Here is a 15,341-nt window from a genome sequence, read left to right as displayed (position 1 = left end):
GCGCGACATGAAGGATTTTTAAAGAAGCGTGCGGATCGTTCGAAGCTTCCACCCAGCTGTGCCCGCAAAGACCAGCGCTCCCCCTAAGAGGCGGGGAGGTCGGCTCTTTCGTCCCACATGGCTAAAAAAGGGTCCGGTCCTTACCTGTCTTGATGCCGTTGGCCTTCAGAAGCTGGACCATCTCATCTGTCAGGCCAGGACACAGCCCCACGCGGATGATCATTGCCGGAGCTTGATCCTAAGCGGGAAAATACCGAGGGCTAAATCACTTCTCAAGGCATAAGCAAGGCAAGGTCCTCACTCTTCCCCCAGAAAACCACATCCCTATCTGCTGCAATTAATTCCTAATAAATGACCAGTTAATTATTTAACAACTTATTAATAATTCTAACCAACAAATTAACAATAATTAATAATTGACCATTGACCGTAATTAATAATTAAATAATAATCAGGTGATCATTATAATTGATGTATTTATTATTATTTTATGAATTAATTCCTAATAAACTACCACCTTTTGATTTTGTCCCCCAAAGGTCAACTGTTCACCCATCAATGCACTACAAAAACACACAGAAATAATCCACTCTTCAACCATCAAGAACATGATTGCGACGCGGTGGTGAAAGGCTGCCAAGGGGTGCGTGTAGCCATGTTTCGGATGGAGGCTTAGAGGGACAGAGCAGCTGAAATAACAAACAAATTTAGATGTCCCACTAAAGTCTGCAGACTTTTAGGCCTAGAGCTCACAGGAGGTGATAAACCACCTGATGTCGGCAACCTGGTGCCCTCCAGATGTTTTGGACTACAACTCCCATCAAGGGACCATGGGAGCTGTAGTCCAAAGATCTGGAGAGCACCAGGTTGCCTATATCTGCTTCAGACTGGAAGCAGGGGCTCATGCGACTGATTTCTCCCTACAAAAAAAAGTACCTGCACATAGAGAACTAGCGTATTAGGGAGGCTGGGCTAGAACCATTCTCCCAGGCATGCTACATTTCTAAGTGAAGGGAGCTGTTTATTTCCATATGGTGGAGCAGTCAGTCACATGAAAGAGTCATTTAAGAAGGCCTCTTTCATACATTTGTGTTTAAACCAATACTCAGCCACTAAGATTTTCAGAAGCGACATTAATATCTGCTTACGTCTCCTGGCTCTCTCCTCTGAATTAAGGACCTGTTACTGGCTTGAATGCACACCGGGCTCCCTTCCCATTTCCTGTCCGATCCTGCACCTGATTCAAAGTGCTGGTTTTGACTCTGTGTCAGGGGCGGGGAACTCGGAGCCCGCAGGCCGGATCACAGATGCAAGGCTTCCCCACCCACGGAGGCCTCCACTGAAGCCGTGCCCCCTCGGTGTACAAGAACTTGGGGTGTTTGTGAGAAGTGCAGCAGCCGTGTCACTCCTAGGTCCGTCCGTTCACACAGCAAAGGGACTTACGGAGCTGCTAGGAAAGAAAATACAGCAGTTGAAGGATATAACTTGTTCAAAAAGAACAGGAGGAACAGAAAGGGAGGCGGGGTTGCACTGTATGTGAAAAATACATATCTCTGCACAGAAATACAGGAGGAGGAGCTTGGTAGCCCCATCGAGAGCATCTGGGTTGAAATAAATGGAGCAAAGAATAAAAGGAACCTGGTGGTCGGAGTCTACTACCGGCCACCCAATCAAGGAGAAGCCAAGGATGAAACTTTTGAAAAGCAAATAGCCAATGTTTTAAGGAAGCATGATGTAGTAGTAATGGGGGACTTCAATTTCCCCGATATTTGTTGGGAGACAAATTCTGCAAAACATGGCCCCTCCAGGAAATTCCTGACTTGTGTGGCGGATAACTTCCTCCTACAGAAAGTAGAGGAAGGAACTAGAGGATCGGCTATCCTTGACTTGATCCTAACCAACAGAGATGACTTAGTGGATAAAGTAGCAGTTACAGGAACTCTGGGGGAAAGCGACCATGTTGTACTTGAGTTCTTGGTTCTAAGGGAAGCAAAAGCCGAGTGTACTCAAACGCGTACCCTGGATTTTAGGAAAGCTGATTTTAATAAACTCAGAACAATGATCAGTAAGGTCCCATGGCAAACAATGCTAGCGAGAAAAGGAGTCCAAGATGGGTGGGAACTTTTAAAAAAGGAAATTCTCAAGGCACAATCACAAACAATTCCAACAAGAAGAAAAGGTGGAAGACAACAGAAGAAGCCAATGTGGCTTCACAAAAAGCTTAGGGATGACCTGAAAACAAAAAAGGACACATATAAGAAGTGGAAAGAAGGCCAAGTAACAAAGGAAGAGTACAGGCAGGTAGCACAGAATTGCAGGGATGGCGTCAGGAAGGCTAAAGCGGAGAACGAGGTGAGGTTAGCGAGGGATGCTAAAAACAACAAAAAGGCTTTCTTCAGCTACGTGCATAGTAAAAGGCAGAGGAAAGAAATGGTTGTTCAGCTATTAAATAAGGATGGCAAAATGATAACAGATGACAAAGAAAAGGCAGAGGTGCTCAATTCCTACTTTGGCTCAGTCTTCTCCCAAAAGAGGGTCTATGACCCCCCTGGCAAAGGCGAAGTACAGGCTGAAGGGGCAGGATTGCAGCTTGAGATCGACAGGCATATGGTCAAGGAACACCTCATTACTTTGAATGAGTTCAAATCTCCAGGGCCAGATGAACTGCATCCTAGAGTAATAAAGGAACTGGCAGAAGAACTCTCCGAACCGCTGTCTATTCTCTTTGAGAAATCATGGAGGACCGGGGAAGTGCCAGATGACTGGAGGAGGGCTAACGTTGTCCCTATCTTCAAAAAGGGTAAAAAGGAGGAACCTGGGAACTACAGACCAGTCAGTCTGACATCAATCCCTGGGAAAATTCTGGAGCAGATCATAAAGCAATCCATCTGGAAGCACCTTGACAACAATGCCGTGATTACTCGAAGCCAACATGGATTTGTCAAAAACAAGTCCTGCCAGACAAATCTGATCTCATTTTTTGATCAAGTCACCTCCCTTGTAGACCGTGGGAATGCTGTAGACATCATATACCTCGACTTCAGCAAAGCTTTCGACAAAGTGCCCCATGATATCCTGATGAGCAAACTAGCTCAAAGTGGGCTAGATGAAACAACGATCATGTGGATCCACAGTTGGCTACAGAATCGGACTCAAAGAGTGCTTATCAATGGGACCTTCTCAAGCTGGGGAGAGGTAACGAGTGGGGTACCGCAGGGCTCAGTCCTGGGCCCAGTGCTCTTCAACATTTTTATTAATGACTTGGAGGAGGAGGTGCAGGGAATGCTGATCAAATTTGCAGATGACACAAAATTGGGAGGGATAGCTAATACTTTGGAAGACAGAAACAAAATTCAAAGTGATCTGGATAGACTGGAGTGCTGGGCAGAAAACAACAGAATGGCATTTAATAGGGACAAATGCCAAGTTCTGCACCTAGGAAAAAGAAACCAAATGCACAGTTACAAGATGGGGAATACGTGGCTCAACCACACTACGAGCGAGAAGGATCTTGGAATTGTCGTCGATCACAAGCTGAATATGAGCCAACAATGTGATGTGGCTGCAAAAAAGGCAAATGCTATTTTGGGCTGCATTAATAGAAGCATCGCTTCCAAATCCCGGGAAGTACTAGTTCCCCTCTACTCAGCACTGGTTAGGCCTCATCTGGAGTACTGTGTCCAGTTCTGGGCACCACACTTTAAGAAGGATGCAGACAAGCTGGAGAGGGTTCAAAGGAGGGCAACAAAGATGATCAGGGGACTGGAAACAAAGCCCTATGAAGAGAGACTGAAAGAACTGGGCATGTTTAGCCTTGAGAAGAGAAGACTGAGGGGAGATATGATAGCACTCTTCAAGTACTTGAAAGGTTGTCACAGAGAAGAAGGCCAGGATCTCTTCTTGATCATCCCAGAGTGCAGGACACGGAATAATGGGCTCAAGTTACAGGAAGCCAGATTCCGGCTGAACATCAGGAAAAACTTCCTGAGTGTCAGAGCAATACGGCAATGGAACCAATTACCTGGGGAGGCAGTGGGCTCTCCCACACTGGAGGCCTTTAAGACGAGGCTGGACAGCCATTTGTCAGGGATGCTCTGACTTGGATTCCTGCATTGAGCAGGGGGTTGGACTCGATGGCCTTGTAGGCCCCTTCCAACCCTACTATTCTATGATTCTACTATTCTATGATTCTAAAAAGGAGATGGGGATGGGGTGCAGGACGAGGACAAGGTTGGAGTCGCCCGGCCTCACCCCGGCCACGAAAGCTCTGAGCGAAAACCAGGAATTGGGAGTCTCTGGAATGAGAACTCCAAACTGACCATTCGGCAAAGCCACAAGCCACATTCACCTCGGGCAAAACACTGGGTCGACAGGGAAGCTTCCGCTAAAGCCAGAGAGTGACACAAACGTTTAGCCAAAATGGTGCCGAGAAACAAGGGGAAGCTACTGGCATGCTCGGGGGAACCCCAAGTTTGCAGGAGTATTTAAGAAGAGCTGTGCTGTATCAGACCATCTCATCCAGCATTCGGTTCATAGAGTGGCCAACCAGCTGCCCAAACGGGAAACCCACAAGCAGGACATGAGTGCATCAGCACCCTCCTGCCCATGTTCCCCAGCAACTGGGGTACACAGGCACGCTGCCTCCGATACTGGAGGCAGCATACAGCCATCAGTAGCCATTGACAGCCTTCTCCTCCATGTCCAACCCCTTCTTAAAGCCATCCAAGTTGGCAGCCATCCTGTGGAAGTGAACTCCCATCGTTTAACTCTGCGCCGCGTGAAGTCCTCCCTTTTGCCTGTCCTGAATCTTCCGCCAAGCAGCTTCACGGGATGCTCCCGCTGGGTTCCAGCAAGACGCGAGGAAGAGAAACGCCTCTCTCCCCGCTTCCTCCGCGCCGTACAGGATTTTGCCCCCCTCTATCGCGTCTCCTCTTTGCTTGCCGCCTCCTAAGCTGAACAAGCCCCGCTGCTGCAACCTTCTCCCATAGGGGGGATGCTCCAGCCCCTGCACCCTTTCCGCGGCCCTTTCCTGCGCTTCTCCCAGGCCTACAGCAGCTTCCCGCAGGTGCGGCGACCACAACCGCGCACGGCGGCCCGGCGCAAGGGCCGGGGTTTTGCTCTCGGCTCCCTTCCATCCCGGGTCCCAACGTGGAATTCGCCTTTCCCGCGGCGGCCACGCGCCGGTCACGCCGCGGCGGAAGGGGCCTCTTTGGAGAGATCCCGCGGAGCTCCTCGCAGCCCCCCGGCCTTCACCCCTCCGGAAGACGTGGGGCCATCAGCCGACTCGGCCCCTCTCCCGCGGCCGGCCCGCGCCAGCTCGGGCCCCACCGGCTTATGCCCGAGGGCGGGACGCCCCGCGGTGCGCGTCGCTGCGCTCCTGCTGGCGCGGGGCCACAGCCGCCGCCTGGGCGCCGGCTCGCCGTCTGCGGGCCCCGCAGCCCCGCTGGCCTTCGCCCCTCCCGGGGACTCGGCGCCCTCGGCCAGCTCGGCCCCTCGCGGCTCGCCCCCGACCCCAGGCCCGCCAGGGGGGCGCGGGGAGGCTTCGGCGGCCCCGCCCCGCCCCGCGCCGGCTCCGGTCGCGCCGAAAGACCGCCGGCGGCGGCGCGGAGAGGGGCGGCCGGGCCCGGAGCGGGAGGCCGCCGCGGGCTGCTGCTGCAGCGGAACGAACCTGCGCGGCGGGGCGGCAATCCAGCCGCGCGCCGCGTCCTGCTCCGGCGCCGCCGGGCCCGCGCTCGAGCCCGCCTGCCGCTCTCGCGGGGCGGGGCTGTGCGCGCGCGCCTGCTCTCCCTCCCTCCCGCCCTTCCTTCCTTTCTTGCCTGCCTGCCCCTCCCTCCCTCACTCGTCCTTCTTTCTTTCTTTCTTCTTTCCTTTTCTTTCCTCTTTCTTTGTTTCCATCTGTCCCTCCTAGAACTCTCCTTCTTTCTCTTTTTCCTTCCCTTCCCTCCTTTTCTCTTTCTTTCTTTCCTTCCTGTCTGTCTGTCTTTCCCTACCTCAATCTTTCTTTCTTTCTTCCTTCTTCCCTTCCCTTCCCTTCCCTTCCCTTTCCCTTTCTTTCCATCCATCCCTCTCTCCTTTTCTTTCTTTCTTTCTTTCTTTCTTTCCTTCCTTCCTTCCTTCCCTTCCTTCCTTCCTTCCTTTGCTTTCTTTCCATCCATCCATCCCTTCTCTTTCTTTCTCTCCTTTCCTTCTCTTTCTTTCCATCCCTCCCTCCCTCCCTTCCTTTTTCTTTCTTTTTTCTTGCCTTGCCTTGCCTTTCTTTCCATCCCTCTCTCCTTCTCTTTCTTTCTTTCTTTCTTTCCTTTCTTTCCATCTCTCCTTCCTTCTCTTTTCTTTCTTTCCTTCCTTTGTTTTCTTTCTTTCCATCCACTCATCCTTCCTTCTCTTTCTTTCCCTTCCTTCCTTCCTTTCTTTCTTTCTTTCTTTCCTTCCTTCTTTCTTTCTTTCCTTCTTTCTTTTCTTTCTTTCTTTCCATCCCTCTCTCCTTCCTTCTCTTTCCTTCCTTTTCTTTCTTTCCATCCCTCCCTCCCTCCCTCCCTCCCTCTTTCTTTTTTCTCACCTTGCCTTGCCTTTCCCTTTCTTTCTTTCTTTCTTTCTTTCCATCCCTCTCTCCTTCCTTCCCTGCCTGCCTGCCTGCCTTCTTTCCTTTCCTTTCCTTTCCTTTCCTTTCTCCTTTTCTTCCTTTTGTTACCTTCTTTCCTTTCTTCCCTCTGTCCCTTTTAATTTCTTTTTCTTTGAAACCTTCTGAGTATTTTAAGGCGCAGTCCTATGCATGTTCATATGACCCACATTTAGACAGAGAAAAGGCCTACAATTTCCAGTGGCTGGCTGGGGAATGCTGGGAGTTGTGGAACATTTTTCTGTGTAAACATGCATAGGATTGCGTCCTTAAAGTCTTTTTTAAAAATATTCTTAGCATATTTGTGTTTTCTTATCCTAGCCCCCGCAATGCGGTTTTACCTCCTATACCTGATTTTGTATTTGATGCTGTGCTGGCACATTTATTAGTTTTATTTATTTATTTATTTATTTATTTATTTATATGCCGCCCAATAGCCGAAGCTCTCTGGGCAGTTCACAAAAATTAAGATTTATATTTTTGATTTTGTTGTGATTTTATTCATAGCATTATTATTACTACCGAATGCCTACAGAAATGTATTTTATGAGGTGCTTAATAAATAAAAGAAAGAAAATAAAGTACACTTCTTTCTTCTTCCCCTTCCTCCTCCCTTTTCCCTCTCCTCCAAATAAAAGGCCCTCTGTCAGACAATGAAACCAAATCCTGGCCGTCCGAGGTGCCAGCCTAGAACTAGAATCAGAGCCAGTCTATATCCTCGGGCAAGAGGCCCTTAGCACCGGATCTTCCTAGTCCAATTTGGCCCCACCATCTGCACACAAGCAGAAGATCACACCCCCTACAGCATGTACACAGTGGGTTTCCTTCCTAGTGCATGCCCATGACCAACCTCCAAGCATGCTGGCTGGGGGATTCTGGGAGTTGTAGTCCAACACATCTGGAGGGCCCCAGGTTAGGGAAGGCAGGTATACAGCCTCTGTCGGAGATGGCACTGCCAGAAACGCCTCCATTTTGTCTCTCGGCGTCCACCTTGTTGCTTTATTGCTGCCAAATTGGCAACCAAGGACAAGGATGTAGGCCTGAACAGGCTAATCATCCCCATCCCTTGAAATGGAAAAGCAGGTGCCCTAACCCCAAAGTCAGTGGGCAACTTAAGGCCCGCCATGTGTTTTTGGCCTACAACTCCCATCAGCCTCAGCCAGTGTGGCCAATGGCGAGGGATGATGGGTGTTGTAGGCCAAAGCCTCCGGTGGGCCACAAGCCCTAAATGAAATCTTGGACGTGCAAAAATGTGTTGGAGTGGTTAGAGTGTTGGAGCGGGACTCGGGAGATCCAGGTTCTAGTCCTAACAGAGATGCTATAATACATTGCGTGGAGTAAGGACACATGACCCAGCCATCTTGCTGAAGCTAAGCAGGTCTTGATCTGGTCAGGGCCTGGATGGGCGACCACCTGAAGTCCCTCCGGGATATAGATATACTCAAGAGGTAGTGTGGTGTACTGGTTAAAGTGTTGGAGCGGGACTCAGGAGATCCGGGTTCTAGTCCCCGCTTGGCCATGAAGCTCACTGGGTGACTTTCGGCCAGTGACTGACTCTCAGCCTCACCTACTCGCAGAGTTGTTGTGAGGATAAAATGGGAGAGGAGGAGGGCTATGTAAGCTGTCTTGGGCTCCTTGCAATGGGAATAAAGGCGGGATATAAATATAATCACAAATAACTAAAATAAAAAAGTGGATCTCTCCCACATCCTAATGCTAGCAGGGTGACACCCAGAGCTCTGGGTACTGTTACAACCTCCTACTTAGCACCAAACCCACTCATCCAACTGTCTATTTACAGGGGTGGGGAACCTCTTTCAGCACAGGGACGAATGCAATTTCAGAGAAGCTCTCGCGGGCCACATTCCAGTGGTGGGTGGGGCCAAAAGCAAAGCAGGAGTGGCCAAAGGCAAAAGGGGCAGGGCAACATGCCAGCATATTTTATCTTAAGGGCGCAATGCTTTGCCTGCTTGGCGCCTGCAACGAGTGTTAATGTGGTGGTCTAATCTGCATTCGAATCTGCTTCTTTCTACTAACTTCTTCCCCACCTCATTTTCAAAAAGCTCTTCTAGCAATTTTATATGAAATCATATTTACCCAGCCAGTGCAGCAGGGCAAAGCTTACAGGTGCCTTCAGCTGAGACGTAATCAGGGGTGGGGGGAGCGAATGCCCAGTAGCCAAAAGTATCCAAAAAGAATCCGGGAAAGGAAAAAGTGCCTAGCAGTAGCAAGCCCCAAACATCTTTTTATATTGATCAGAGACATGGCCAGATTTTTCTCCCCATCTTTTATGTCACTTTGATCACTTGCGTAAACTGGAAAGGCATGCAGACAGGGGAGTGTAACTAGGACCCACTTGGGGGCATTTTTGCGCAGATTATTTTGACATATTTCAGCATATTCTTCCAAACAATCCAATAATATAGAATTATCCCATGGTCCTATGATCACATTTGCAGAGGGGCCATTGCTCAGACCAGCGGCTTGATTCAGTATAAGACAGCTACGTATGTTCTGGGCAGGGGACCAGGGGCAAGGGACGACAAGATTATATTCCCTCTGCGTTCAGGAGGGAATTTTGGTGCATACAGCTTCTCCCATCGCAGCCTGACAAGCTTCACCGACCAAAATCCACCTTTCTCTCCACCTCTATGCTCCTCCTTTGCAGTTAGTAACCTTTAATCTACCCCGAAGCAAGTTCCAGTTCTATTCTCAGCGAAGCAAGAAAAGCGGAACAAGACAGAGAGATGACTGTACAGTTTCAGGGGTCTTTTTTGGTTTTCAGAGTTAATTCTGGAACACTGATAGCTCATCCCATCCCCCTGGATTCACGAATTCTGCAGGAATGAATTTGGATCTCCACTTTTCCTTTGTTTGTTTTTAAAGAATTAAACAATAGATTATAACATTTTAAAACACATATGCACACACACATATTTGTATAATAATAATGTGTGTGTGTGTGTACACACACACACGCACGCACACGTACATTTATATCCCACTTTTTTTCCTCCAAGGAATCCAAGGCTACATCCATGGTCCTCTTCCTCCCCTCCATTTTATCCTCACAACAAGCCTGTGAGGTAGCCTAGGCCAAGAGTCAGTGTTCTCCCAAGTCCCAGTCCAACACTCCAACCACTACACCACACTGGCTCTCTGTGCGTTATAATATTTGCATGCCATTGTCATGACAAACGTCAGTCGGCCCAATCGATCCCTTTGCTTCTCGGCTAGTGCCGCTGGAAATTAGGCCTCCTTGCCCTGTTTTTCGGAATTCCTCCAAGCGCTTCAGAACTAATGTAATTTCTGAAGGCAATTTTTGCCGGTGGCATATTCTCGAAGCTGCTGGAGTTTCCCCGCCTGTTGCAGCTGCTGCTGGAATTCTCCTAGGACTCCGTCCGGAGTGACACCAGTTGTTCCCGGGTATCAAATGTCTCACACTCCCTTAAATAGAATGGGAAGGGGGGGGTCTGTGCATTTTGGCCGGGCGGGCCAACCAGAGTGGCTATTCACCTTTTTCAGTTAAAAAATCCACCAGTCTGCCTTGCCAAGGACTGCTGCATATTTGGGGACGTGTATTTCAGTGAATTCTTCAGATGAGTCCTTTGGGCTTGATTTAAAACCATGTGGCCACTCTGGAAGTCGGACACCCCTAATGTCTTCCCCCTTGTGCATCAGTCCTCAGCACATGACTGTTTCACCGAGCTATAAATACCCCTCTATCTAAAGCCCAGGCAGGCCTTCGCATCAGAGCACCGTGCGGAGAGAGCGTGCCCCCGGTCCATTGATCCAAAGGGAACGTGTCACGTTGGTGAACATCTCAAGAGTTTGGAAACTGTGGAAGGTATGGAGAGATGGTGGCGGGGAGCATGAATCACAGTTTCATCACAGACCACATCTTGTCGTGTCACGAAAATCACCGGTGTCTTTTGTTTTGTGTGCCAAGCGTTATTGTGGGGGGAGGTGGCGGGGCGGCGGCATCGGGGATGGGAATTTTTTTTCCTCATCAGCAATGACAGGTGACTGTGACAAATCCCAGAGGAGTTTACAGCTGCCCAAATATAGTCACCGGAGAGGGAGGCGTGTTTTGTCTCGCAGCAAAAGCAACAGAGTTGCATGGGCCACCGTGTCAAACACAAACAAATTTGCGGTGGCAGAAGCTTTTGTGGACCAGAGTCCACCTCTTTGGGTGTGCGAAGGCTCGTCCAAATATTGTTAGGAACTGTAATACTTGATGGAGGTGGATGAGCGCCAGCATCAGCTCCAGGTTCTGAAGGACCCTTTGTCAAAACAGGTGAACAAGCAGGTTGCAATGGGGAAGAGGAGGAGTAAGTCCGGGGGGCTCTTGTCAGTGGGCCCCTGCTGGGGTGTGAGCCCTCGGCAAGTGCCCAACCATGCCTACCCTTGACACCAGTCCTAATGAGATCTGTCATGGCGTAGTGGCTAAGCACATCTTCTGAGATGGCCTTAGGCAATGTTCTGGGAGCCTCAGCCTGGCAATCTTCAATATTGTAAGCGCTCCGGGAGCCTTTTTTGGCTGAGGAGCAGGATAAAAATACAATCAATAATAATAATAATAATAATAATAATAATACTGCCCTGTCTTCTACTGCTCGGGCGGGCAGATTGGGATCTACTGGTAGATCTCTGAGTGATTTGCAGTAGCTCTCCGGGGGTTTCTGACTTTAAGGAGAGCAAGGGCTGAAACAACACCCACCACCAACCTGTGGCACACGGATAGCCTTGTGCTAATAGCTTCTCTCTCAGCCTCAGCGTCCCTCATCCATAAAATGCAAGTGCAGATGGGTAGCTTTTGACTGTGTTCAGCAATCCTGAGCAGTTTAAGAGTAATGTTTCCGAGAACCCCGATCCATGGTGACTCGCATGTAGGGTTGTCTGTATCCCAGGGTACAATTGCTCTGAGCAGGGGGTTGGACTCGATGGTCTTATAGGCCCCTTCCAACCCTACGATTCTATGATTCTATGAATGAATGGGGTGTAAAAGATCATTGACTCTCCCAACCATTTTGTGCCTGGCTCTGGTTGGTAGACCTCAACATTCCAGTAAAAAACAAAATAGACCCCGCATGCTTGACATCTACGTCAGGGCTGGCGTCAGGGACAGGCATGGCTGGGCTCCTGTCAAGGGCCTACACCCCAGCGGGGGCCACTGACAGGAGCCCCCCAGAGTTGCTCCGTCTCTTCACCATTGCAACCTGCTTGCTCCCCTGCCCAGACAATGGTGGGGGTGAGAAGGAGGAGCAGGAGATGCTGCGGCCTGCTTGCTCCCTGGCTGTCTGCCTGGCAAGCAAGCAAGTGGTCGCAGTGAGGAGGAAGAGGAGGAGGAGGAGGAAGAGCAGTGGGTGATCATGGTGGTGAGAAGGTAGATTCACTGAGGGAGGAAGCCCACTGAGGGTGTCTTGCCCAAGGACCCTCCAAAACCCACTGCAGTGATCACTCCAACAATGCATACAAAGGACTTTGAATGCTGTGTGTCCAGTTCTGGGCACCGCACTTTCAGAAGGATGCAGACAAGCTGGAGAGAGTTCAGAGGAGGGCAACAAAGATGATCAGGGGACTGGAAACAAAGCCCTGTGAGGAGAGACTGAGAGAACTGGGCCTGTTGAGCCTGGAGAAGAGAAGACTGAGGGGAGACAGGAGAGCGCTCTTCAAGTCCTTGAAAGGTTGTCACAGAGAGGAAGGCCAGGATCTCCTCTCCATCATCCCAGAATGCAGGACACGGAATCATGGGCTCAAGTTGCAGGAAGCCAGATTCCGGCTGAACATCAGGAAAAACTTCCTGACTGTCAGAGCAATACGACAATGGAGCCGATTCCCTGGGGAGGTGGTGGGCACTCAAGACGAGGCTGGACAGCCACCTGTCAGGGATGCTCTGACTTGAATTCCTGCATTGAGCAGGGGGTTGGACTTGAGGGTCTTGTAGGCCCCTTCCAACCCCACTCTTCTAGGATTCTATGATATCAATGCTATTGCTGGGTTGAATCAAACGTTAGTCTAAGGTAGGTCCCATTCATTTCAATCTATGCTAAGACTAAGTAGAGTCTACTCTAAGTAGGACTAACATTGGATAAAAGCCTTTGTTATGTGCTGCCGCTGTGAACCACAGATTCTTAGGTGTCTAGAGAGCAGCTGCCCAGTCTCCCAACACATAACAATGGAACATATTATGACAATTATGGTTATTAGTTTATATCATAGAATCGTACGGTTGGAAGGGGCCTACAAGACCATCAAGTTCAACCCCCTGCTCAGTGCAGGAATCCAAGTCAGAGCATCCCCAACAGATGGCTGTCCAACTCCAGCCTCCTCTTGAATGCCTCCAGGGTGGGAGAGCCCACCGCCTCCCTAGGTCATGGGTTCTATTGTCGTATTGCTCTGACAGTCAGGAAGCTTTCCCTGATGTTCAGCCAGAATCTGGCTTCCTGTAACTTGAGCCCATGATTCCGTGTCCTGCACTCTGGGATGAAACAACAATGTGCCAACAATGTACATGATGCACAGGGGCGATAAGACAATACCTTTTGCTCCAGCCAAGTTTACAGTGCAGTGTGCAAGGAGTGTGCAATTTAGAAGAAAACAGCACGGAGGATATTGAAGGGTAGGGGGTCCTTTTCAGAACAAAATCAAATGAGTCGGCCAACTGAGTATTATACGGGTAACAAGCGCACGAATGGAGGAAATGTTCTTCATTTGGGACCCACTCATCCGTAAGCTGCAGCCACCAAAGTATCAGAAGCGATGTTGACATGATCTTGAAAAGGCCTAAGTTTTATCTCAAATTGTGGCTGTTCCTAGACAGATGTTGAGCTTCTTTTTCTAGATGGAAGACCCTGTGCAGCTGAAGGAGGAAGGGAATAAGTATTTCCAAACCAATGACTATGACAATGCTATTAAGAGCTACTCCAAAGCTCTTAAAGTCACCAAAGATAAATCACTCCAGGCTCTGTTGTATCGAAACCGGGCGGCGTGTTTTCTGAAAAAGGTGAGCTGATGGGACAGTGTGTGTGTGTGTGTGTGTGTGTGTGTGTGTGGTGGGGTGGGGTGGAGTCACACAAACAGAACCAAAAGACAAAGGCTCCCCTTGAAAGGATAAAGATGATGTGTGCTGGGCAATCGCATCTGTTACAAAAAGAAAATTATAGTAATAAAATCACAGAGTTGGAAGAGATCTCAGAGATAATTTAGTCTGACCCCCTGCTCAGTGCAGGCGCTGTGTTGCAGGAGGCAGTCACAGCATCCCTGACAGGTGGCTGTCAAGCCTCTCCTTAAATCCCTCTGGCGAAGGAGAGCCCACCACCTCCTGAAGCAGTCTGCTCCACTGTTGAACAGCCCTCACCATGAGGAAGTTTTTCCTAATGTTTAGCTGAAATCTGCTTGGTCTAAAGGCAGGGTATAAATCCAATCAATCAATAAAATAAAAACAGAGAACTCCGTCTTCTTCATGACAGTCTTTCCGAGGATGGAGCTGACTTGTTCTCTGTTGGTGTATCCATGAATATATGTGTACAGAGATTTTTTCAAGGAGGATGTTAGCCTGAATGCAGAAAACCCTCTCACAACTGCAATTTCTACGTAATCTGATCAGCTGGGAATATGGTAGATTCCTTTTCAGATAGTGTTGTGTGAGCGGAACATGCTCCTTGTTCGTTGTCTAGCCGGACAATGGATCACACTAGACATGGGTAAGCCTCTGAATCTGAAAGCGCTTTATTGCATGGCCAGCAAGGCACTCTGTCAGCAAAGGGGCAGAGAGCCCCAAATGTCCAGTGGGGCGGGCTTTTATACAGCGAATACATCACACATAGGGAAGAACTCTAGCCATGCTCTAGAGGCATTACTTGGAGGCATTCACACAGTCTGTTATCTGGAAAAGGACTGAATGTTCTTTCTCTGGACTGGGGTGGACGCTTGCCAGCTACTGACACTCAGTTACTGCACAAAGTACAATGTTATCAGCCTGCAGTCTGGGGAGGAATTCATCCTCCCTTTGAATTCCCAGAGAAACTGCTGACAGGCTGTAATCTGTTTCTCACAAGACTGTGGAGCCAAGACAGGATGACCTAGCATACAAACATGGAGAAACTCTGGTTCATACTAAACACAAGCCATTCTGGGGTACGCATAACACATTAGGGGTGAGAACAAAGGATTCTTCCCACAATAGCTGGGATGGAAACTCTCATGAGACAAAAAAGAATTGGCATCTGTCACTTTTCCGTATACATCTGTTTGGGTTCTATTATCCTTTATTCTCACCTCCACATCTAGAAAGTTAATCCTACTGTGGTGATAGTTCACCACAAATTGAATGGTCTCCTGCAGACTATTAACATAGTTTCCAAAGTCCCTCAATTTTTCTACTAATCCCCTCCAAATGATAAATGTACCATCCAGAAACCTTTTGTACACAGTAATGTGATTGAAAAATTCTCAGCAACCCAAATGGGGCTGCTGAGAAGGAGTTATCAGCATGTTTAGGGGAACTCTGTTTGCAGAACTGCAAGAAAGACAGAAAAATCTTTAAAAAAATCTAAGCAGGCAACCCATCTGGAAGCACCTTGAAAACAATGCAGTGATTACTCGAAGCCAACATGGATTTGTCAAGAACAAGTCCTGCCAGACGAATCTGATCTCATTTTTTTATCAAGTAACCTCCCTGGTGGACCATGGGAATGCTGTAGACATCATATACCTCGACTTC

General features: G+C 49.0%; 2 protein-coding genes across 6 annotated transcripts in view; one reads left to right on the top strand and one right to left on the bottom strand.

Annotated features, from left to right (window-relative positions):
- The window catches only part of RAD51D (RAD51 paralog D), a 33,563-nt gene extending 27,810 nt beyond the window's left edge, over window positions 1-5,753 (bottom strand). For 2 of the 5 annotated variants that reach the window (XM_084822835.1, XM_084822832.1), the window contains exons 1-3: window positions 5,669-5,753; window positions 1,149-1,447; window positions 145-238 (exon numbers count right to left, since the gene is read on the bottom strand). In XM_084822835.1, coding sequence (XP_084678961.1) covers window positions 145-223 — 79 coding nt within the window. In that variant the 5' untranslated portion in view covers window positions 224-238; window positions 1,149-1,447; window positions 5,669-5,753. Of the gene's footprint in view, window positions 1-144; window positions 239-1,148; window positions 1,451-5,668 lie in introns of all 5 variants that reach the window. The other 3 variants (XM_084822834.1, XM_084822831.1, XM_084822833.1) reach the window with 2 other exon arrangements.
- Window positions 4,994-15,341, top strand: part of UNC45B (unc-45 myosin chaperone B) — a 49,621-nt gene continuing 39,273 nt past the window's right edge. The window contains exons 1-3 of the mRNA XM_084822682.1: window positions 4,994-5,766; window positions 10,349-10,463; window positions 13,461-13,622. Coding sequence (XP_084678808.1) covers window positions 4,994-5,766; window positions 10,349-10,463; window positions 13,461-13,622 — 1,050 coding nt within the window. The remainder of the gene's footprint in view (window positions 5,767-10,348; window positions 10,464-13,460; window positions 13,623-15,341) is intronic.

Source organism: Heloderma suspectum, chromosome 16, assembly GCF_057233095.1.
Source record: "Heloderma suspectum isolate Gila_16-S chromosome 16, 16-S_ref, whole genome shotgun sequence".
NCBI lineage: Eukaryota > Metazoa > Chordata > Lepidosauria > Squamata > Helodermatidae > Heloderma > Heloderma suspectum.
The sequence above is the reverse complement of the archived record's forward strand: the minus strand, read 5'-3'. Positions and strand labels throughout refer to the sequence as shown.